Source organism: Amblyraja radiata, chromosome 19, assembly GCF_010909765.2.
Source record: "Amblyraja radiata isolate CabotCenter1 chromosome 19, sAmbRad1.1.pri, whole genome shotgun sequence".
NCBI classification, from domain to species: Eukaryota; Metazoa; Chordata; class Chondrichthyes; order Rajiformes; family Rajidae; genus Amblyraja; species Amblyraja radiata.
Window position 1 is genome coordinate 8309642 of NC_045974.1, and position 22501 is coordinate 8332142.

Consider the following 22501-nt stretch of genomic DNA (forward strand, 5'->3'; position numbering starts at 1 on the left):
ATGTAGCGAATTTGTGCAACATGAATGACTTTACATTGGAACCGGTGGGTATCTACACAAACAGCAACGGCTGGGTATCTGAAACTGTTGAGGTAAATGTTGACGCAATGAACTGCAGATGCTGGTTTACAAAGTTCTGGAGTAACACGGCGGGTCAGGCAGCATCTCTGGAGATCATGGATAGGTGGCGTTTCGGGTCGGGACCCTTCTGCAGACTGGGAGTATGCAATGTAGCTTCAATGTGGCTAATTGTACAATTGCAATTCCTCCAATTTATTCAAGTTCATTAATTACATTTGAAAATTCCCTTCTTAGCAGAAACAGTGAAGCAATTGTTTTTCACAAAATGCTGGAGTATTTTGATAGAATCCCTGGAGAAAAGGAATAGGTGAGGTTTCAGGTTGGAACTCTTCTGAAGGTTCCTGACCCCGAAATGTCTCCTATTCCCTTTTCTCCAGAGATGCTGCCTGACCCGCTGTGTTACTCCAGCACTTTGTGTCTATCTTCGGTAACAAAGCAGCACCTGCAGTTCCTTCCTGCAGCAGTTGTTTTTCAGTGGGCTTTTGGAATGATGTGACTTCGCCTTGGATGACCATGAAAGCTATTTTCTGTCGGCCGGGATAATTCGAGTAGGGTGAAGACGTTGCCTTTAAGCGGCGGGGCGTGGACGTTGCCTTTAATCGGCGGCGCGCACGGAGCGCGGTGGCGGAGGTGAAGATGGAGCAGGGCCCGGAGCAGCAGCAGTTCCAGCTGTTTGCAGATGTGCATGGCGCGGCGCTGCGAGCCTCGGGGGTTCCCCCGCTCTACTGGGAGAGTTTGCAACAGAAGCTGGCGCAGGAGGTGGTTGCATTTCACGGTTTGCAGCGGGTGGAGGTCTGACCATGTGTTTGCAACGTTGCATTTCACGGTTTGCAGCGGCCGCACCGTGCATGTGGGTCTGGCCATGTGTTTTTGCAACGTTGCATTTCACGCTTTGCAGCGGCTATACCGTGGGTCGGGGTCTGACCATGTGTTGCAACCTCTTCCGGACCCAGAGAGGCTGCAGTGACAACTATCCGACTGGCATTTCATCTGTGTTAAAAAAAAAACCCCATCGTTTCATGTATCCATAGGCCAACAATGCAAGGGATACAGTGGGATACTGTCACTTTAAAGTTGCAGACCAGAAGCATCAAAGGGCATAAGTGGTGAACATTAAAATTACCCAGAATTGGTCACCAGTTGGAGAGTCATAGAGTCCTACAACTTGGAAACAGGCCCTATGTCCCAGCTACATTAGTCCCACCTGATAGACCTGTGTTTGATCCCTATCCCTCCCAACCTGTCTTATCCATGTACCTGTCCAAACGTCGTTTAAATGTTGGGATAGTCCCTGCCTCAACCTCCCACCTCTGACAGCTCGTTCCATACACCCACCTGTGTGAAGAAGTTGCCCCTCAGGTTCTGATTTAATCTTCCACCTCTTACCTTAAACCTATGTCCTCTGATACTTGATTTCCCTATACTGGATAAACAATGGTTCATTCATCCTATATGTTCCTCTCATGATCTTAGACACGTCCATAACAGAACTTTTTGCGATTGAATGGGAACAAAAAATTATTTACCAAGGTGTACGGGATTAGCAGCAAATATATGCAGGAACTTATGAAAAGATCTCTAATGGGATATCATTATGGGATAAAAACATTATTGTTTAGCTTTTGGGTTTTATTTAATATTTTATGTTTAAAATATTTTTTTAACTGGTAAGTCTGGAAAGTTGTCGGCTGGAGCAATGAATGTGTGAACATTTTGAGTAGAAACACAGAACTGCAGATGCTGGTTTTTACCAAAGATAGATAGACACAAGGTGTCTGAAGAAGGGTGTCGGCCCGAAACGTTGCCTATTTCCTTCGCTCCTTCGCCAGAATTGGTCACCAGTTAGAGAGTCATAGAGTCCTACAACTTGGAAACAGGCCCTTTGTCCCATAGCTCCATAGATGCTGCTGCACCCACTGAGTTTCTCCAGGAATTTTTGTCTACCTTCGATTTTCCAACATCTGCTGTTCCTTCTTAAACAAGTGTTGGGTAACTCGGGCAGCATCTCTGGAGAAAAAGGATGGGTGACATTTTGGGTTGGGACCTTTCTTCAGTCGAAATCAAAGATACTAGAGGACACTCCTCTTCTTTAAGAAGGAACTGCAGATGCTGGAAAATCGATGGTAGACAAAAATGCTGGAGAAACTCAGCGGGTGAGGCAGCATCTATGGAGCGAAGGAAATGGGCGACTTTTCGGTTCGAGACAGATACTCTGTCTGAAGAAGGGTTTCGGCCCAAAACGTCGCCTATTTCCTTCGCTCCATAGATGCTGCTGCACCCGCTGAGTTTCTCCAGCAATTTTGTGTACCTACTCCTCTAGTATCTTTGGTTGAAACGTCACCGATCCATGTTCTGCATAGATGCTGCCTGGCCTGCTGAGTCACTCCAGCACATTGTGTCTGGGAAAATGTTGAAGTGCACTTTAATTGTTTAAGTGTGGAGCAGGTGATTAACTTTGAATTTGTTGTGGACAAAAATTAAAGCCGTGGCTGCAGCAGTTCATTAAACTTAGTAAATGTTGGAAAGGATTTGGAACATGGAACAGTACAGTGCAGGAACAGGCCCTTCGGCCCACAATGCCCGTGCCGAACATGACGCTAAGATAAACCACTCCTCTTCCTGCACATGATCCATATCCCCTGCATATCCACCTGCCAATGTAAAGCTTCTTAAAACACCACTGTCTTAACTGTCTCCACCATGGCCATGTGTTCCAGGCACCCACCACCCTGTGCATGTGTGGCAACATAAAACTACTCCTGCACATTAACTTTAAACTTTGCCCCTATTAACCTCGGGTACTGACCGTGTGGAGTTTGCACGTTCCCTCTGTGACCGTGTGGGTCCCCTCCCTCCGGTTTCCTCCTGTATCCCAAGACATGTGTTTGTAGATGAATTGAAACTCTGTAAAATTGCCTCCAGTGTGCAGTGAGTGGATGCGAAAGTGGGATTAAATAGATCTTCGGCCCAACTTGTTCCAGCTACATTAGTCCCACCTGATAGACCTGAGTTTGATCCATATCCCTCCAAACCTGTCTTATCCATGTACCTGTCCAAATTTATTTAAAATGTTGGGATAATCCCTGCCTAGTGTGAACAGATGGTCAGGGTGGACTCGGTGGGCTGAAGGAAGGTCCCGACCTGAAACGTCACCCATTCCTTCTCTCCAGAGATGCTGCCTGTCCCGCTGAGTTACTCCAGCCTTTAGTGTCTATCTTGCGGGCTGAAGGGCCTTTTTGTTCCATGTTGTATCTCTAAACTAACCTGAACGAAACAAACAGATGCTCCCTGACCCACTGAGTTCTTCCAGCATTTTTTCTTGCGCAAGGTTCCAGCAACAGCAGTCTTGTGCCTCCATTTTGCTGCAATGTAAGCTGATGCGCTGTGCATTGCGTTCAGGTGTTCGATGCAGGAGATGCGTTTGGGATCATGCGAGTGGAAGATGAGGCCGATGAAGATGATTCGGAGGAGAAGGTGTCACTTAACCCTGGGACGCCCCTCATTTATCAAGTAATCGTCACCAAAGAAGATGGACTTCAGGCTACAGATGCCAATAGGTAAGGAACACCTCTAGTCCTATCTTTTGTGTTGGAGAGCATGGAAACAGGCTCTTCGGCCCAACGTTGCCCACCCCGACCGACATGTCCCATCTACACCAGTCCCACCTGCCTGCGTTTGGCCCATATCCCTCCAAACCTGTCCCATCCACGCATCTGTCTAATTGTTTCTGAAACGTTCCACTAGTCCCTGCCTCAACCATATCCTCTGGCAGCTCGTTCCATACACCCACCACCCTCTGTGTCTTCACTAAACACTGTGGCACGGTGGCGCAGCGGTAGAGTTGCTGCCTTACAGCGCCAGAGACCCGGGTTCCATCCCGACTAGTTGGCCGGCACGGACTCGATGGGCCAAAAGGCCTGTTTCCACACTGTGTGTCTCTGAACTCTAAAGCGGTTGACATTTCTCAATGTGCATCCCTGGAACAGCCTGCTAATCATAGATCTTCTGTTACACCCACCCGTGCTCACGGCTATTTTATATATTTATTGTTTTTATTGTAGTCAATGTAAAAATTATGAATAATAGTTAATATTATACAATACATGATAAAGAGAATAACATGAATTAATATTACTGTCGGAGTAGACATTTGAAAGAGTGAAGCGATTACAATGCGCGATTGCAGATCCACTTCTGTGACTAACGTACAAAGAGTCGCCTGGGTTGGGCGCCATCTCGGATCATTAGTATGTGCAGGACAGTGTTGGCGTGCGGGGATCGCTGGTCGGCGCGGACTCGGGCCGAACGGTCTGTTTCCGCGCTGTATCTCTAAACTCAACTATGTTCACATACCCTGTTGGGCTGCTGCAGGTAAAGGGCCTGTCCCACTTGCCGATTTTTTTGGCGACTGCCGGCAACCATTGACTGACGTATCATGTCACCGAAAAATAGGCGGCGGTGACGCGGCACGATGGCGTGTCGCAACAAATTTTTTTGTCGCCGCTGGATGTCTAAAATCTTTAGGCGACACTGCTATGACGCCGGCCATATCGCCAAGTGGGACAGGCCCTTAAGAATTTCATTGTTATGTGTTTCAGGGCATGCGACAATAAAACGCTCTTGATGTTTTACAGAAGAAAAACCCTCTGATTGATGTGTTCCTGCATTACAGTATTTTCTTAATAGACCACGCTTGGACCTACCGGGTGGACCAAGCCCGTCAGCAGCTATGGGATACCCCTGGCTTGCTGCACCGGATGGCCAACCTCACTGGCGTTGAATTCCACGGAGAGGTCCCAGACGATGATACCATTGACAGTGTCTTAGCCGACTTGTGGGCTTTCAGCCACACCTATAAGCTATCGCAGGGGGTAAGAGAAATGTGATTTTAAAAGACAAATTGATACCATTTTAAAAAAATATAAAAATCATACAATACTCAATTGAGGCTGCGTCATTGAATTTCCGCAGAATTAGTTCTTTATTGATAGTAGATTTAATTTAATTTTCACCTCGTCCACAGCTAACTATGGCTCGTTTCCTTTATCATCGTCACTATTGTTTTTGCATATCTTTCATTCATTTGTTTTATATCACTGCCTATATCTCGTTTCCCTTTTCCTGGACTCTCATTCTGAAGAAGGGTCTCGACCTGAAACGTCACCTATTCCTTTCCTCCAGGGATGCTGTCTGTCCAGCGGAGTTACTCCAGCTTTTTGTATCTATCAAAGATTTAATTTAGTTATTTCAGTTTATTATTGTCACGTGCACAGTGGTACAGCGTAAAGCTTTTTTGTTGTGCGCTATCCAGTCAGCGATCAGTCAGACGACAGATGGCACAATGGGCTAAGCGTTCGGCTGGCAACCGGAAGGTAGCCGGTTCGAATCCCGCTTGGAGTGCATACTGTCGTTGTGTCCTTGGGCAAGACACTTCACCCACCTTTGCCTGTGTGTGAATGTGTGTGAGTGACTGGTGGTGGTCGGAGGGGCCGTAGGCGCAGATTGGCAGCCACGCTTCCGTCAGTCTGCCCCAGGGCAGCTGTGGCTACAGAAGTAGCTTACCACCACCGAGTGTGACTGAGGAGTGAATGAATAATGCGATGTAAAGCGCCTTGAGTATTAGAAAGGCGCTATATAAATCCCATCCATTATTATTATTATTACACAATTACAATCGTGCAGTCCACAGTGTACAAAATACTGGATAAAATGTATGACGTGTGGTGCAAGATAAAATGTGTTTGGTTCCTGGGGGATTTGTATGTTAAATACCTTTTGCTGCCTTGCATCCATTGTAAGTGAGGGTGGCGTAGCGGGAGAGCTGCTGCCTCACTGCACCAGAGACCCGGGTTCGATCCTGACCTCGGGTGCGTGCTGTCTGTGTGGAGTTTGCACGTTCTCCCCGTGACTTGATGGGTTTCCTCCGGGCACTAAGGTTTCTTTCCACATCCAAAGGATATGTGGAATTGCAGGTTAATTGGCCTCTGCAAATTGTCCTGTGATGTGTAGGGAGTGGACACGAAAGTGTGACAACATAGAACTATTGTGAACAGGTGATCGATGGACTCGGTGGGCCGAAGGGCCTGTTTCCATGCTGTACTTTTCAATCAATCAGTGCTCCAAACAGTGACCAGCTTTGTGATTTTAATTAACCAATATTAATAATAAAACCATTTTGTGTAGGAAGGAATGCGGATGCTGGTTTAAACTGAAGATAGACACGAAATGCTAGACTAACTCAGCGGGACAGGCAGCATCTCTGGAGAGAAGGAATGGGTGACGTTTCCGGTCGAGACCCTTCAGTCTGAAGAAGGGTCTCGACCCGAATGTCTCTATTTTCCGATGCAAATATCAAATTTTCATACGTGAGTCAAGACAATTTCAAATAGTGTAAGAAGGAACTGCAGATGCTGGTTTAAACTGATGATAGACACAAAATGCTAGACTAACTCAGCAGGCCAGGCAGCATCTCTAGAGAGAAGGAATGGGTGACGTTTCCGGTCGAGACCCTTCTTCAGTCTGTAGTCGGGGGAGAGAGAGATACATAGATAAGGAAGTGTGAGGTGTGAAAACGGGATGAAGGTTAAGAAAAACCTAAAATAGATCATTGTCCGTCATCCGTCTGAAGTAGGGTCTCGACCCGAAACGTCACACATTCCTTCTCTCCAAAGATGCTGCTTGACCCGCAGAGCTAGTCCAGCATTTTGAGTCTATCTTCAAAACCGCTTTAGGTCACTTTGTGTGGCTGAGGGGGACTTCATCTCCTTGATCTACTCCACCTCCAAGCTGATTCAGTTTCCCAATCCATTCCACTTGACCTTAGGGGAGTGGATGAGAAAGTTTATTTTAGTTTAGTTTATAGTCACGTGTACCGAGGTGAATAGATTTTGTTGCGTGCTAACCAGTCAGCGGAAAGACCATACGTGACTACAATCGAGCCGTCCACAGTGTATAGATACACGGTAAAGGGAATAACTTTTGGTGTCTGGTAAAATCCAATTTAGTCCGAGGGTCTCCAGTGAGGTAGATAGTAGCTCAGGACAGTTCTCTAGTTGTTGATAGGATGCTTCAGTTGTGGGATACCATGGAAATAGTGTGAATGGGTGTTCAGTGGTCAGCATGGACCCAGTGGGCTGAAGGGCCTGTTTCCATGCTGCATCTCTATACTAAACTTAAACTACTAAACTAAACTTAAACTTAAACTCTATACTAAACTAAACTAAGTGTTCGGCTGGCAACCGGAAAGTAGCCGGTTCGAATCCAGCTTGGAGTGCATACTGTCGTTGTGTCCTTGGGCAAGACACTTCACCCACCTTTGCCTGTGTGTGAATGTGTGTGAGTGACTGGTGGTGGTCGGAGGGGCCGTAGGCGCAGATTGGCAGCCACGCTTCCGTCAGTCTGCCCCAGGGCAGCTGTGGCTACAGAAGTAGCTTACCACCACCGAGTGTGACTGAGGAGTGAATGAATAATGCGATGTAAAGCGCCTTGAGTATTAGAAAGGCACTATATAAATCCCATCCATTATTATTATTATTAAACTAAATCAGCAGTTCACATTGGCACAAGGTTAAAACACTAGGTTTTCAATTTCAGGCCTTTGCTGCTTTTTATACTGAAAGAAATGTTATTTTACGGTGAAGAGGCCATTTGTTATAGATTCGCACAGCAAGGAAACAGGCCCTTCGGCCCAACTTGCCCACACCGGCCAACATGTCCCAGCTACGCTAGTCCTACTTGCCCGCGTTTGGCCCATATCCCTCCAAACCTGTCCTATCCCATGTACCTGTCTAACTGTTTCTTAAACATTGCGATAGTCCCTCCCTCGACTACCTCCTCCGGCAGCTCATTCCATACACCCACCACCCTTTATGTGAGAAGATTACCCGTCAGCCACCTATTAAATCTTTTCCCCTTCACCTTAAACCTGTGGACTCTGGTCCTCGATTCACCTACTCTGGGCAAGAGACTCTGTGCATCTACCCAATTTATTGTGAAGATAGACACAAAAAGCTGGAGTGACTCAGCGGGATCGGCAGCATATCTGGAGAGCGACGTTTCGGGTCGAGACCCTTCTTCAGATCTATTCCTCTGATGATTTTATTCACCTCAGGTAGACAAAAATGCTGGAGAAACTCAGCGGGTGCGGCGGCATCTATGGAGCGAAGGAATTGGGCAACGTTTCGGGCCGAAGCCATTATTCAGATTTTATACTCCTGTACCCCTCATCCTCCTGCGCTCCGGCGAATAGAATCCCAGCCCGCTTCGACCTCTCCCATTTGGTCGGACACCCTCACCCTGGCAACATCCTCGGAAAATTGAATGGTTTTTCCCCACCGGTGGTGGCGCAAGAATCGGATGTAAACTGAGCGTCGGAGGTGAGGGGATGGCTGACATGCGGGATTGCGGGCGGACTATTGCAACACGCAGCAAACTAACTGCAGTTCTTGCGTCCTCCCACAGACAGCAGAAGAGCGGGTGCCGATTTGGTACGTGATGGACGAGTTTGGGTCTCAAATCCGGCACTCGGACGAACCCACGTTCCAAGTGGTTCCTTTCTTTTACGGGTCGGCACAGGTGGCTTTCTCTCTGCTCTGGCCCCTGCGTGACCTCGACCACGGTGGTGAGTGGAAATCCTCGCCCTTGTTTCTTAAAATTATTATACATTTTTAATATTTTGCTGTTCGTCTTTGGGCCGGATGGATCTGGTCGCAAATTGTATTAACTTAACACAATCTGTACCTTCCATTGTTGGGAGGTCTAAACAGAAGACTTAGGGCAGCACGGTGGCGCAGCGGTAGAGTCGCTGCCTTACAGCGCCGGAGACCCGGGTTCGATCACGACTACGGGTGTTTACTGTACAGAGTTTGCACGTTCTACCCACGACCTACGTGGGTTTTTCTCTATGACGTCTTCTGTTTCCTCCCACACTCCAAAGACGTACGGGCTTGTAGGTTAATTGGCTTGGTGTAAATGTAGAATTGTCCCTAGTGGGTGTAGGATGGTGTTAGTGTGCCGAGATCACTGGTCGCGCGGGCTCGGTGGGCCGAAGGGCCTGTTTCCGCGCAGTATCTCTAAACTAAAGTGGCTGTTAATTAGTAAGGGTGTCAAATGGTCATGGGGAGAAGGCAGAAGAATGGAGTTGAGGAGGAGAAATAGATCAGTCATGATTGAATGGCCGAGCAGACTCACTGGGCCGAATGGCCTAAATCTGCTTCGGTGTCTCATGATCTAAAAATGATACTTTTAAATTTACGCAGAATCTATAAATTCAGATTTATAGATCAATATTTATTGCTTTGTGCCTCTTTAGTAAACCAACAACTAAACTGTGGGTGTTCCCTACATAATGGGAGGGGGTTGCATTCTTAGAAAACAATTTATATTATAATAATAATAATAATAATAACTTTATTTATAAAGCACTTTAAACAACTGCAGTTGCCACAAAGTGCTGTACATGAGAACACATGGACAAAAAGCTATTACAAACAATTAAAAACCATTAAAAACCGTAAAACGAAGGACTATAAAAAACACACAAAAAATTAAAAGACATTAAAAGCACTAAGAACAGGAGCAATGCCTCAGCCAGTGTCGAAAGCCAAAGAATAAAAATGTGTTTTTAGGGAGGATTTGAAGATGGACAGTGAGGGGACCTGTCTGATGTGCAGCGGCAAGGTGTTCCAGAGTGCCGGAGCAGCAACAGAAAAGGCTCTATCCCCTCTGAGCTTCCGCTTAGACCTTGGTACCTCAAGGAGCAGCTGATCAGCTGACCTGAGGCACCGGGCAGGAGCATATAGGTGGAGCAGCTCAGAGAGGTAAGGCGAGGCGAGCCCATATTGGGATTTCTTGCAACATAGAACGTATGTTCATTCATTCATTCATTCATCATTTGCACAACAGGCAACATACGAGAGTTGAAAATAAAATATTGTCTTTACTTTTAGTTTAGTTTAGAGATACAGCGCGGAAACAGGCCCTTCGGCCCACCAGGTCCGCGCCGACCAGCGATCGCCGCATACTAACACTATCCCACACACACACACTAGGGACTGTTTTTACATTTTACCAAGCCAATTAACCTACAAACCTGTACGTCGTTCGAGTGTGGGAGGAAACCGAAGATCTCGGAGAAAACCCACGCAGGTCATAGGGAGAACGTACAAACTCTGTACAGACAGCACCCGTCGTCGGGATCGAACCCGCGTCTCCGGTGCTGCATTTGCTGTAAGGCAGCAACTCTACCTCTGCGCCACCGTGACATGTTTTTTTTCATGTAAATACCATGAAAATGAATTCTTTATATCAGATTGTCCTTTAAAGGATGTTCCTTTAGAAAGGAGATGGGAGGAATTTCTTTAGCGAGAGGGTGGTGAATCTGTGGTATTCTGTGGAGGCCAAGTCAGTGGATGTTTTGAAGGCAGAGATATATAGATTCATCATTAGTATGGGTGTCAGTGGTTACGGGGAGAAGGCAGGAGGCTGAGGTTGGGAGGGAGAGATAGATCAGCCATGATTGAATGGCAGAGCCGACTTGATGGGCCGAATTCTGCTCCTATCACTTACGACCTTATTTTCAAATAGTGTTTCGCGAATTCCGTAAGGGCGGGTTTCCGTTTCCCAAATATTTGAAGCCCATTTAAGATACAAATGGTGCGAAGAACCAATTTGATATGAGTTGTGGAGAGTGACGTGTTGTGGGGAGAGTGTGAAGAGGGTGACGTGTTGCTGGCGAACCATGTCTGAAAGCCTTATTGCTTGTTTTGTGCAGAGGAAGTCACGTGGGATCACGCACACGGTGAGCAGAATCCTCTCGTCAGGAAATGCAGGCTGTTGCCTTGGCAACCCGCTGATTTTAAGGGCATCGATGCCAGTGTCGGTGAACCTCCAGAAGAATACTTTAAGGTAAGGACTTGGACTGGTGTCATTTGGTTGCTGTGAAACGGAGCAAGAATTTGACTTGGGACACACAGCGCAGGAGTAACTCAGCGGGTCAGGCAGCGCTGTCGTGTGTACCTCGGCACACGTGATAATAAAATAAACTCAACTCAAAGAACGTGGATGGGTGACATTTTGGGTCAGGACCCTTCTTCCAGAGTTCAACTTAAATGTTTTGTATTGCTTTGCATTCTAACAAACTGAGCAGAATGACTATTAATTTGATACTTTACATATTATCTTATAACTATTTGTAATCCTGTGTGGAAAAATAAGACAAATTGAGCCGATAGCATTCCAGTCCAAGCTGGGAGTTTGGTGATTTAGTATAAGTGATAGGTTGGAACAGGAAATCAAATGGCACACATGCATGCTTGACTAATTCAAGTGCTCAGGAAGATTAAGTTGTACTAAACTTTGGTTTAGAGTCAAAGATAGACGCAACATGCTGCAGTAACTCAGCGGGTCAGGCAGCACCTTTGGAGAAAATGGTTAAGTAACGGCAACTGAACCGTCCTCTCACCAACTAGAGAACGGTCCTGACCTCCCATCTACCTTATCGGAGACCCTTGGACTATCTTTAATTGGACTTTACTGGACTTTATCTTGCAATAAACATTAATCCTTTTACCCTGTATCTGTGGACGGTCTGATTGTAGTCATGTTTAGTCTTTTCGCTGACTAGATAGCACGCAACAAAAAAGCTTTTCACTGTACCTCGGCACGTGACAATAATAAACTAAACTAGATGTTTCGGGACGGGATCCTTCTTCACACCTTTTGTGGTAGGAAAGGGTGATGGGTGGGTGGAAGAATGTGTGTGAGAGAGGGTCCACATCAGTTCCATGTTCCATATTTCCATCATTAATTTTCATGAGTAGGAAAGAACTGCAGGTGCTGGTTTAAATCGAAGATAGAAACATAGAAAATAGGTGCAGGAGTAAGCCATTCGGCCCTTTGAGCCTGCACTGCCATTCAATATGATCATGGCTGATCATCCAACTCAGTATCCTGTACCTGCCTTCTCTCCATACCCCCTGATCCCTTTAGCCACAAGGGCCACATCTAACTCCCTCTTAAATATAGCCAATGAACTGGCCTCAACTACCTTCTGTGGCAGAGAATTCCAGAGATTCATTGTGTGAAAAATGATTTTCTCATCTCGGTCCTAAAAGATTTCCCCCTTATCCTTAAACTGTGACCCCCTTGTTCTGGACTTCCCCAACATCGGGAATAATCTTCCTGCATCTTGCCTGTCCAACCCCTTAAGGATTTTGTAAGTTTCTATAAGATCCCCCCTCAATATTTTAAATTCTAGCGAGTACAAACTGAGTCTATCCAGTCTTTCTTCATATGAAAGTCCTGCCATCCCAGGAATCAGTCTGGTGAACCTTCTCTGTACTGCCTCTGTGGCAAGAAGATGGACACAAAATTCTCGTGCAGTGAATTTAAAGTGACAAGTGAAATCGAAGATACGACAGTACCTTCAGGAATACAAAAACAGAGAGACAGCACGATCAGAGGTGACTGTGAAGGAAAAGAGACAAAGTGCTGGAGTAACTCAGCGGGACAGGCAGCATCTCTGGAGAGAAGGAATGGGTGGATGACGTTTCGGGTCGAGACCCTTCTTCAGACTGATGTCAGGGGAGTGAGCGGGACAGAGATAAAATGTAGTCGGAGACAGTAAGACTGGCCGGTGAACTGGGAAAGAGGAGGAGGATGGGAAAGCAAGGACTACTTGAAGTTTGACAAGTCAATTTTCATGACCTGAGCCCCATTGATTTTTTTTACAGCGCCTCTGTTGATATTCTGTCGAGGTAAGAAGGTCAAGAATATAAGAATACATTTTGTTTATTGTTTTGAAATATTAATGAGATTCACTTTCTGAATTCCAGGCAGTTTTCACTGACAACACCGAGAATCTCCCTCTGCCAATAGAACCACCAGTTTACCAGAAGGATAAAATTTTCAAGTATGCTTAAATCTTTTTTTGCCATTTCATTTTTCTCTCTTATCTGAAAATAATGATGGTGTTAGAAACATAGACATAGAAACATAGAAATTAGGTGCCGGAGTAGGCCATTCGGCCCTTCGAGCCTGCACCGCCATTCAATCTGATCATGGCTGATCATCCAACTCAGTATCCTGTACCTGCCTTCTCTCCATAGACCCGATCCCTTTAGCCACAAGGGCCACATCTAACTCCCTCTTAAATATAGCCAATGAACTGGCCTCAACTACCATCTGTGGCAGAGAATTCCAGAGATTCACCACTCTCTGTGTGAAAAATGTTTTTCTCATCTCGGTCCTAAATTATTTCCCCCTTATCCTTAAACTGTGACCCCTCGTTCTGGACTTCCCCAACATTGGGAGCAATCTTCCTGCATCTAGCCTGTTCAACCCCTTAAGAATTTTGTAAGTAAGTGTTGCTTTTCTCAACCCATCAACTAATAATAGTCCTCCACTGTCAGAGTGAGGCCCAATGCAAATTGGAGGAACAGCACCTTATATTTTGCTTGGGCAGCTTACACCCCAGCGGTATGAACATTGGTTTCTCTAACTTCAAGTAACACTTGTAACTCCTCTCTCTACGTCCCTCCCCCACCCAAGTCGTTGTACTCGTCTCTAGTTTCATTGTCTATAACTCATTTTCACCTAGCCCATAGCTACCAATGGACAGCTTCCTTGATCATCGTTAATTTTTTTCACTTGTATCACTTCTTTGTTCTATATCTCTCTACATCACCGACTCTATCTCTCGTCTCCCACTCCCCTGACACTCAGTCTGAAGAAGGGTCTTGACCCAAAACATCACCCATTCCTTCTCTCCAGAGATGCTGCCTGACCCGCTGGAGTTACTCCAGCATTTTTGTGTCTAACTGATAATAGCTGTTAGATCCAACAGCCTTTTCACTGTCTGAACTTTCTCATCCATGTACCAACTGTCTGGTCTTCCCTGTGTGTCCAATTTGAACGATCTTTTAAAGCCATTAGCGACCACTAAACTTTCCCAAGAATACCATTATTCTCATTTGGACAACTAATTCCTTCTTTCAGAAGTTAAGATAGTGTGAACCCTCAAAATTATTGGAATTCGCTGTGAAATGCCTTCAGAAAATCTGCTGCTACTCAAATTGGAAAAGTCCAAGTTTGAGAATATTCTGAGGGATGGGATACACATGTATTTAGATGACAAGGGGTGACTAGGGAGAGTCAGCATGGTTTTGTACGTGGGAGGTCGTGTCCCGCATTAAAATTTTTTTATTGAAGATGTGACCAAAAAAACGGCAGCCCGTTGGCGCTGCGGTCAAGCTGCTGCCTTTCAGCTACGGAGACCCGGGTTCGATCCCGACTACGGGCGCTGTCTGTACGGAGTTTGTACGTTCTTCCTGTGACCACATGGGTTTACTCCGGGTGGTCCGGTTTCCTCCCACACTCCAAAGATGTGTAGGCTAATTGGCTTCTGTAAATTGTCCTGCGTGTGTAGGATGATGCTAGTGTATCGCTGGTTGGCACAGACTTGGTGGGCCGAAAGGCCTGTATCTCAATACGAAACTAAATCAAGGAATGCTCTCATTCGGGGTTTTCTAATGATTTAAAAGATTTGACAGGCTGCTCGAAAGTATATGTCATGTCGGATAATTCACGACTGGTGAGGGAATAACTTAAAAATAAGGTGGTTCTGATCATGTGTTGTGCACTTTATATAAAAAATGTGAAAATTTGGTACTCTGTCTACCCAAAACCTGTTTAGGTTTAGTTTAGAGACACAGCACGGAAATAGGCCCTTCGGCCACCGAGCCCCCACACATCAGCGCTACCCTACACACTAGGGACAATTTACAATTTTACCAAAGCCAATTAATCTACAAACCTGTACGTCTTTGGAATGTGGGAGGAAATCGGAACACCCGGAGAAAACCCACGCAGGTCACGGGGAGAACATACAAACTCCGTACAGACAGCGCCCGTAGACAGGATCGAACCCGGGTCTCTGGCGCTGTGAGGCAGCAACTCTACCTCTGTGTCACCGTGCTGTACCAATGTTCTTTCACAGAGCGATTGTGGGAATTAAGGTCATTTGCCTGTCTTGAAGCTGCGTTGTCCCATATATCTTTTAATTTGTAATTTATCTTGGTACTCTCTTTTTGGAAGCTCGAAAGATGTTGAGACGAACTACTTGCATCAAATAAGGTCACAAGTGATGGGAGTAGAATTAGGCCATTCGGCCCATCTAGTCTACTCCGCCCTTCAATCATAGCTGATCTATCTCTCCCTCCTGACCCCATTCTCCTGCCATCTCCCCATAACCTCTGACATCTGTACTAACCTGCAGTATTGTGTGCAGTTTTGGTCCCCTAATTTGAGGAAGAACATTCTTGCTATTGAGGGAGTGCAGCGCAGGCTTACAAGGTTAATTCCTGGGATGGCGGGACTGTCATATGCTGAGAGAATGGAGCGGCTGGGCATGTACACACTGGAGTTTAGAAGGATGAGAGGGCATCTTATTGAAACATATAAGATTGTTAATGGTTTGGACACGCTGGAGGCAGGAAACATGTTCCCGATGTTGGGGGAGTCCAGAACCAGGGGCCACAGTTTAAGAATAAGGGCTAAGCAATTTAGAACGGAGACGAGGAAACGCTTTTCTCACAGAGAGTTGTGAGTCTGTGGAATTCTCTGCTTCAGAGGGTGGTTGAGGCCGGTTCTCTGGATACTTTCAAGAGAGAGCTAGATAGGGCTCTCAAAGATAGCGGATTCAGGGGATATGGGGAGAAGGCAGGCACGGGGTACTGATTGGGGATGATCAGCCACGATCACATTGAATGGCGGTGCTGGCTCGAAGGGCCAAATGGCCTACTCCTGCGTCTATCGTCTATTGTCTATAATCAAGAATCTATTTATCTCTGCCTTAAATATATCCATTGACTTGGCCTCCGCAGCCTTCTGTGGCAAAGAATTCCACAGATTCACCATCCTCTGACTAAAGAAATTCCTACTCATCTCCTTCCCAAAAGAACGTCCTTTAATTCTGAGCCTGTGCCCTCTCGTCATCTAACATCCGTGTTTTTCATTCAGGGTTTACTCGGATATTAAGCAAGTGGTGGAGAATCTGGATGGCCCCCGCTTTGCCTTGACGGAAGATGAAGAGGAGGCCGATATTCTTTACTTGTACAATCATTTCAAAGACTACAGGTCAGTGACACGAGAATTTGCGGACGAAATGAATGACGTCAAAATTCAGCTTTCAGTGCATCAAAGGGGGGAAAGTTGAACTGATAACGGGGAGAGGATTCAGAAATCGGAGGGGCGAAGGGACTTGGGAGTGCAGTTGTAGGATTCCCAAAAAGTTCATTGGAAAGAAGATAGACACAAAACGCTGGAGTAACTCAGTGGGACAGGCAGCATCTCTGGAGAGAAGGAATATGTGATGTTTTGGATCGAGACTCTACTTCAGTCCTTCATTTAAGAGGTTTTTAGATAGGCACATGGGCTTGCATGGGATGGATGCCCATTTGGATTATGAGCAGCCAGGCCTCTTTCTTCTTTCGAGTCCATCATGTTACAAATGTTGACATCGCTGTCATCGTCCGTCCTGAAAAGGACGCAAGCTTCCGGCGACGATCAGTGGGAGCCAACACTTGTTACAATAGGTGATGGTGGTAGCAGAATTAGCTCAGGATACTTCCAGTTTCCAGTTTTCCAGCAAAATGGACGCTTCTGCTATGGGGCCAGCAGCCAGATAAGAATCGTTCTTGGCAACATGTTCGGCACAGACATTGTGGGCCGAATGGCCTGTTCTTGGGCTCTATACTATGTTATAACTTCCTGCCTGTCTCAAGTCATTTCCATGTAATAATAATAATAATAATAATACATTTTATTTATGGGCGCCTTTCAAGAGTCTCAAGGACACCTTACAAAAATTTAGCAGGTAGAGGAAAAACATGTAAGGGGAATGAAATAAATAGTAGAGACATGACTAGTACACAAAGTAAAGACAGAATTCAATACAAAACACAATATGAGGCAATTAATGCACATATGAAAAGGGAGGGGGACGTGGGGCTAAGCATAGGCAGAGGTGAAGAGATGGGTCTTGAGGCGGGACTGGAAGATGGTGAGGGACACGGAATTGCGGATCAGTTGGGGGAGGGAGTTCCAGAGCCTGGGAGCTGCCCTGGAGAAGGCTCTGCCCCCAAAACTGCGGAGGTTGGACTTGTGGATGGAGAGGAGACCGGCTGATGTGGATCTGAGGGACCATGAGGGTTGGTAGGGGGAGAGGAGGTCAGTGAGATATGGGGGGGCCAGATGGTGGAGGGCTTTGTAGGTGAGGATCAGGATTTTGTAGTTGATCCGGTGGGAGATGGGAAGCCAGTGAAGTTGTTTGAGGACTGGAGTGATGTGATGCCAGGATTTGGTGTGGGTGATGAGTCGGGCGGCTGCGTTCTGGACCAGTTGGAGTCGGTTGATGTAGGTGGAGATGATGCCAAGGAGAAGTGAGTTGCAGTAGTCCAGTCGGGAGGAGGTGAAGGCATGGATGAGTCTTTCAGCAGCGGGAGGTGTGAGAGAGGGTCTGAGTTTGGCGATGTTGCGGAGATGGAAGAAGGAGGTTTTAATGACATGGCGGATGTGAGGCTCAAGGGAGAGGGTGGAATCAAAGATCACGCCAAGGTTGCGGGCCTGGGGAGATGGGGAGACAGTGGTGCCGTCGATGATGAGAGTGGGGTTATTGATTTTGCTGAGTGTGGCTTTGGAGCCTATGAGGAGGAATTCTGTCTTATCGCTGTTGAGTTTGAGGAAATTATGTTGCATCCAGGTTTTTATAGCTGACAAACAGGAGTTGATATGGGAGGGGGGGGGGTTGTGGGGGGATTTGGTGCCGAGGTAGATCTGTAGTGTATCCGATGTACTGCGAGCTCCTGGTGGTTCTGACAAAAGACCAAATAGGCATTGATACTGGTTCCGTTTCTGACATATTAGGCCTCGCAGCACCAAACGCCCCGGTTCAATCCTGACTTCAGGGGATGCCTGTGCGGAGTTTGCACGTTCTCCCTGTGACCCCCTCACTGTGGTTTCCTCCGGGCGCTCCGGTTTCCTCCCACATCCCAAAGATTTGTAGGTTGATTGGCCACTGCAAATTGTGGATTCGACGTGCAGTGGGTACAAAAGTGGGATGACATGAAACTTGTGTGCGGAGGGCCGCTGGTCGGTGAGGTCACGGTGAGGCCTGTTTCCTGCGCTGTATCTCTAAACTAAACTAAATGTGTTTGAACCCTTTGCAGGACTCTGAGTGAGCAGAGGCCCCGTGTCCTGGTGAATCAGTTCCCATGTGAAAACCTGGTGACGGTGAAAGACTGTTTGGCTGCTGTGGCTCGGCGGGCGGGAGGTGTGGATGGTCCAAAATGGCTGCCGATGACCTATAACCTTTGCACCGAGCTGCCTCAGTTTGTCAGCTGTTACCAGCAACGTCAAGACAGGTGGGCAACGCACAAGGTTTTGAATTCTCAGCAAAATTTAGAGATACAGCGCGGAATCAGGCCCTTCTGCCCACCGAGGTTTTTTTTTTACTTAAGTTGAATAGTTCTCAGCTCTCTTACAAGTTTTTTAAATGTAAATTGAAGAGATTAATCAGATAAGAAGGGGCCAGAGGATGCCATTGGGATGACTGGCTTTTGGCATAGAGTGAAAAACAACTCCATATATGGAGATGGCTGAAGGTATATTAACCCCGGTTTTCTGGTATTTCTTTGTGTGTGCTGCTGGTGTATTCAAATGTCAAACTGTTGCCTCTGGGCAAGAACGGAACTCACTATCAAAACATGGAGGGGACAGGGGACACAATTTTTTGGCGGCCATGTGCACACTCACACATGCACGCGAGGCTTCGGAGGCTCAATCCAGCGTTAAATGCAGCTCAACTGTGCCTGTCCCGCCGGGTTAACTACTAACCACCCGCTGCATCTCCGCGCTGGCCATATTTCCCGCAAGTCCAGGCAGGTTAACCTGGCAGGGATGTCGCCCACCTCTCAAAACATGGGGGAGACGTGTCCCCTCTGGCCCCACCCCCCCCCCGAGTTTTCCGCCCCAGCCTCTGGGTCTCTAGGTCCACACCCATCAGACGTTAAATTAAAGCTTTGTATGGTCTTAAGAATTTGTACTTTGTCAATCTTTTTACAGTTGTGCCACCATGTCGCCCAATGTCTGGCTGTGTATGTCGCTGTTGCTTGAAGTTTCGATTGATTTCCTGACTGCATTTCAGCAACATCACACTTATATTGCACTTAAATTTTGCTGTTCCTTTTAAATTGGTTCTATTTCAGAGTTTTTAATTTCCAGTTGCTCACGGTTCTTCTCTGCATAGCCTCTACAACAACAACAAGGAACCAGAATCTGCCCCTCAGTCTGAAGAAGGATCTCCACCCGAAACGTCACCTATTTCTTTTCTCCAGAGATGCTGCCTGAGCCGCTGAGTTCTCAGTTTTGTGACTATCTTCAGTGTAAACCAGCATGTGCAGTTCCTTCCCACACACCAGTATCTGCACTTCCCAGTTGCTATATTTCACTGCTCCAGCGCAGAAACTTCACAGGGATGGCGACTTTGAATATATTCTCTACCTCTCTCTGACAGGTTCTGTGAGACCCTCTCTCACTGATCCCCTCTCTGTGATTCCTGCTACTCTCCAGGGTCTGAAATGTGGTCTTGACCCTGAAACATCACCAATCTACGTTCTCCAGAGATGCTGCCTGACCCGCACAGTTACTCCAGCACTTTGTCTCTTTTTTTTGCAGCCACCACTGACCCTGCTGTCTATCTGTTATTTGTATTCCTGAAAATACTGTCGTATCCTCTATTTCACTTGTCGGTTTAAATTCACTGCACCAGAATTATGAATGGTGCTCTAGCGGTGTGGAATGAACAAATTGCAAAGGGCGCTGTCTGTACTGAGTTTGTACCTTCTCCCCGTGACCTGCGTGGGTTGTCTTCGGAATCTCCGTTTTCCTCTCGCACTCCAAAGACGTACAACTTTGTATGTTAATTGGCTTGATATAATTGTAAATTGTCCCTCGTGTGTGTAGGATAGTGTTAGTGTGTTGGGATCGCTGGTCGGTGTGGACTCGGCGGAGGAAGGGCCTTTTTCTGCGCTGTATCTCTAAATTAAACTAAACTATAGGTTATCAATCGTCAATGTGGGCTGAAGGACCTGTTTCCACGCTGTATCTCTAAGGTAAACTGAACTGATGGTCCATTTCTACACGGCCATCGTAGAGTCTGTCCTCACCTTCTCCATCATGGTCTGGTTTGGCTAACCAACCAAGCACGACACCTGGAGGCTGCAGCGAATCGTCCGATCAGCAGAGAAGGTTATTGGCTGCAACCTTCCCTCCATTGATGAACTGTATACTGCAAGGGCCAAGAAGCGAGCGGGCAAGATCATCTCTGACCCCTCTCACCCTGGCCACAAACTCTTTGAATCATTTCCCTCTGGAAGGCGACTCCGGACTGTCAAAGCTGCCACAGCCAGACATAAAAACAGTTTTTATCCACGAGTAGTTGCTCTACTCAACAGCCAAAAATCTGTAGCCTCCCTTTGATCTGGTATTTTGTTGGTTCACATGCTTGATCAATGGTGTTTTATCATTAATGTTTTATTAGTATTAATGTTTAGTGTATTCTGAGTCATTTGTAACTGTCACTGTATGTCATGTTGTAACTTGTGGGCGGAGCACCAATGCAAATTCCTTGTATGTGAATACTTGGCCAATAAACGTACTTACTTACTATATTAACCTGTTCTCACACCCAAGGCAGAACATCACAGCTTTTTATGAAACTTGTGTTTAGGTGTGAACAATCTGAAAGCAGTAGATCAGTGCACCATCAGGAAGGATAATATTTTCCCCTCAACTAGCACTTCAGACATTGTTCACCTGGTGGCAGGCGAGGGTTGGAGTTAGACACAAAAAGCTGGAAGAACTCAGCGGGCCAGGCACCTGTTCCTCTACTGGTGAAGTTTCGGGCCGAAACCCTTCTTCAGACTGAGAGTCGGGGGGAGATGGGAAATGAGAGATATAGAAGGCACACAGAGCAAATGAAAGAAAGATATGCAAAGAGCAGCGATGATGGAGGAAAGGTAGAGCCCACAATGATCCATTGTTGGCTGTGGGGAAGGTGAGAACGAGGCATACAAGAAATGAAACTCAACAGAACGACAGTGAAACTGTTAAACGCCGACTAGGGTAGGGGAGAGAGGGGATGCAAAGGTCACTGGAAGTTAATCAAAATTCTGCTAGGTCATACGCTGCCCTAGTGAAATATGCGGTGCTGCTCCTCCAATTTGCATTTGGTTGGAGTTTTTTTTTTTTTTACTAAGAATTTGTTCTATATTGTTTCTCAGAGGCGAGGACAATCACTGGATCTGCAAACCCTGGAACTTGGCTCGAGGACTGGACACGCACGTTACGAACAACCTCAACTACATCATTCGCCAAAGAGAAAGTACTCCCAAGGTTGGTTAGACCTGGCCTGGTAAATAACGATCAAATGAAGTTACTTGCAGGATCCCCCAGTATAGGTCGGTGGGCAGGGACTGTTGTGGTGTTTAGAGATACAGCGCGGAAAAGGGCCCTTCGGCCCACCGAGTCTGCGCCGACCAGCGATCCCCGCACATTAACACTACCCGACCCACACACACACAGGACAATTAACCTACAAACCTGCACGTCTTTGGATTGTTGGAGGAAACCAAAGATCTCGGAGAAAACCCACACAGGTCACGGGGAGAACGTGCAAACTCTGTACAGACAGCACTCGTAGTTGGTATTGAACCCGGATCTCTGGCGCTGTAAGGCAGCAACTACCGCTACGCCCTTGGTGCCTTGGGCGCTATGATGGATTATATTTTTTATCCTGGTTTGTGTTTATTTCAAGTTTTTTTTGTTGCTGTATGTTTGACATTCAATCCTGGATCACCAGAAAGGTTTAATAATAATAATAATGGATGGGATTTATATAGCGCCTTTCTAATACTCAAGGCGCTTTACATCGCCTTGAATTTAGAAGGCAATGGGCCAAATGCAGGAAAATGGAACTAGCCCAATATGCCAACTTGGCTTGCATGGACATGGTGGGCCGAAGGGCCTGTTTCCGTGCCGTGTAGCTCCATCACCATAACAACATGAGGAAAAAAACCCAGCCTTTTCTCCTGTATAGGATTACGTACAAACTCCGTACAGACAGCACCCATAGTCAGGATCGAACCTGGGCTTCCGTGCTGTGCGGCAGCAACTTTACCACTGCGTTGCTGTATTAACTGACTACTGCACCCTTAACTCCTGAATAATATCTTAGCAACGTTTAGTTTATTGTACCGAGGTGCAGTGAAAAGCCTTTGTTGCGTGCTAGCCAGTCAGCGGAAAGGCAACACATGATTACAATCGAGCCTCCACAGTGTTCAGATACATGATAGAGGGAGATAAA

The 22501-nt window shown here is 46.5% G+C and overlaps 1 protein-coding gene across 1 annotated transcript in view; it reads left to right on the forward strand.

The window, feature by feature from the left end:
* The first annotated feature begins 685 nt into the window (after nucleotides 1-685).
* ttll12 (tubulin tyrosine ligase like 12) overlaps nucleotides 686-22501 on the forward strand; it is a 39990-nt gene continuing 18174 nt past the window's right edge. The window contains exons 1-9 of the mRNA XM_033037610.1: nucleotides 686-840; nucleotides 3481-3638; nucleotides 4754-4952; nucleotides 8542-8701; nucleotides 10853-10986; nucleotides 12915-12991; nucleotides 16099-16215; nucleotides 18306-18500; nucleotides 21420-21531. Of these exons, the coding sequence (XP_032893501.1) occupies nucleotides 718-840; nucleotides 3481-3638; nucleotides 4754-4952; nucleotides 8542-8701; nucleotides 10853-10986; nucleotides 12915-12991; nucleotides 16099-16215; nucleotides 18306-18500; nucleotides 21420-21531 (1275 nt within the window). The 5' untranslated portion in view covers nucleotides 686-717. The remainder of the gene's footprint in view (nucleotides 841-3480; nucleotides 3639-4753; nucleotides 4953-8541; nucleotides 8702-10852; nucleotides 10987-12914; nucleotides 12992-16098; nucleotides 16216-18305; nucleotides 18501-21419; nucleotides 21532-22501) is intronic.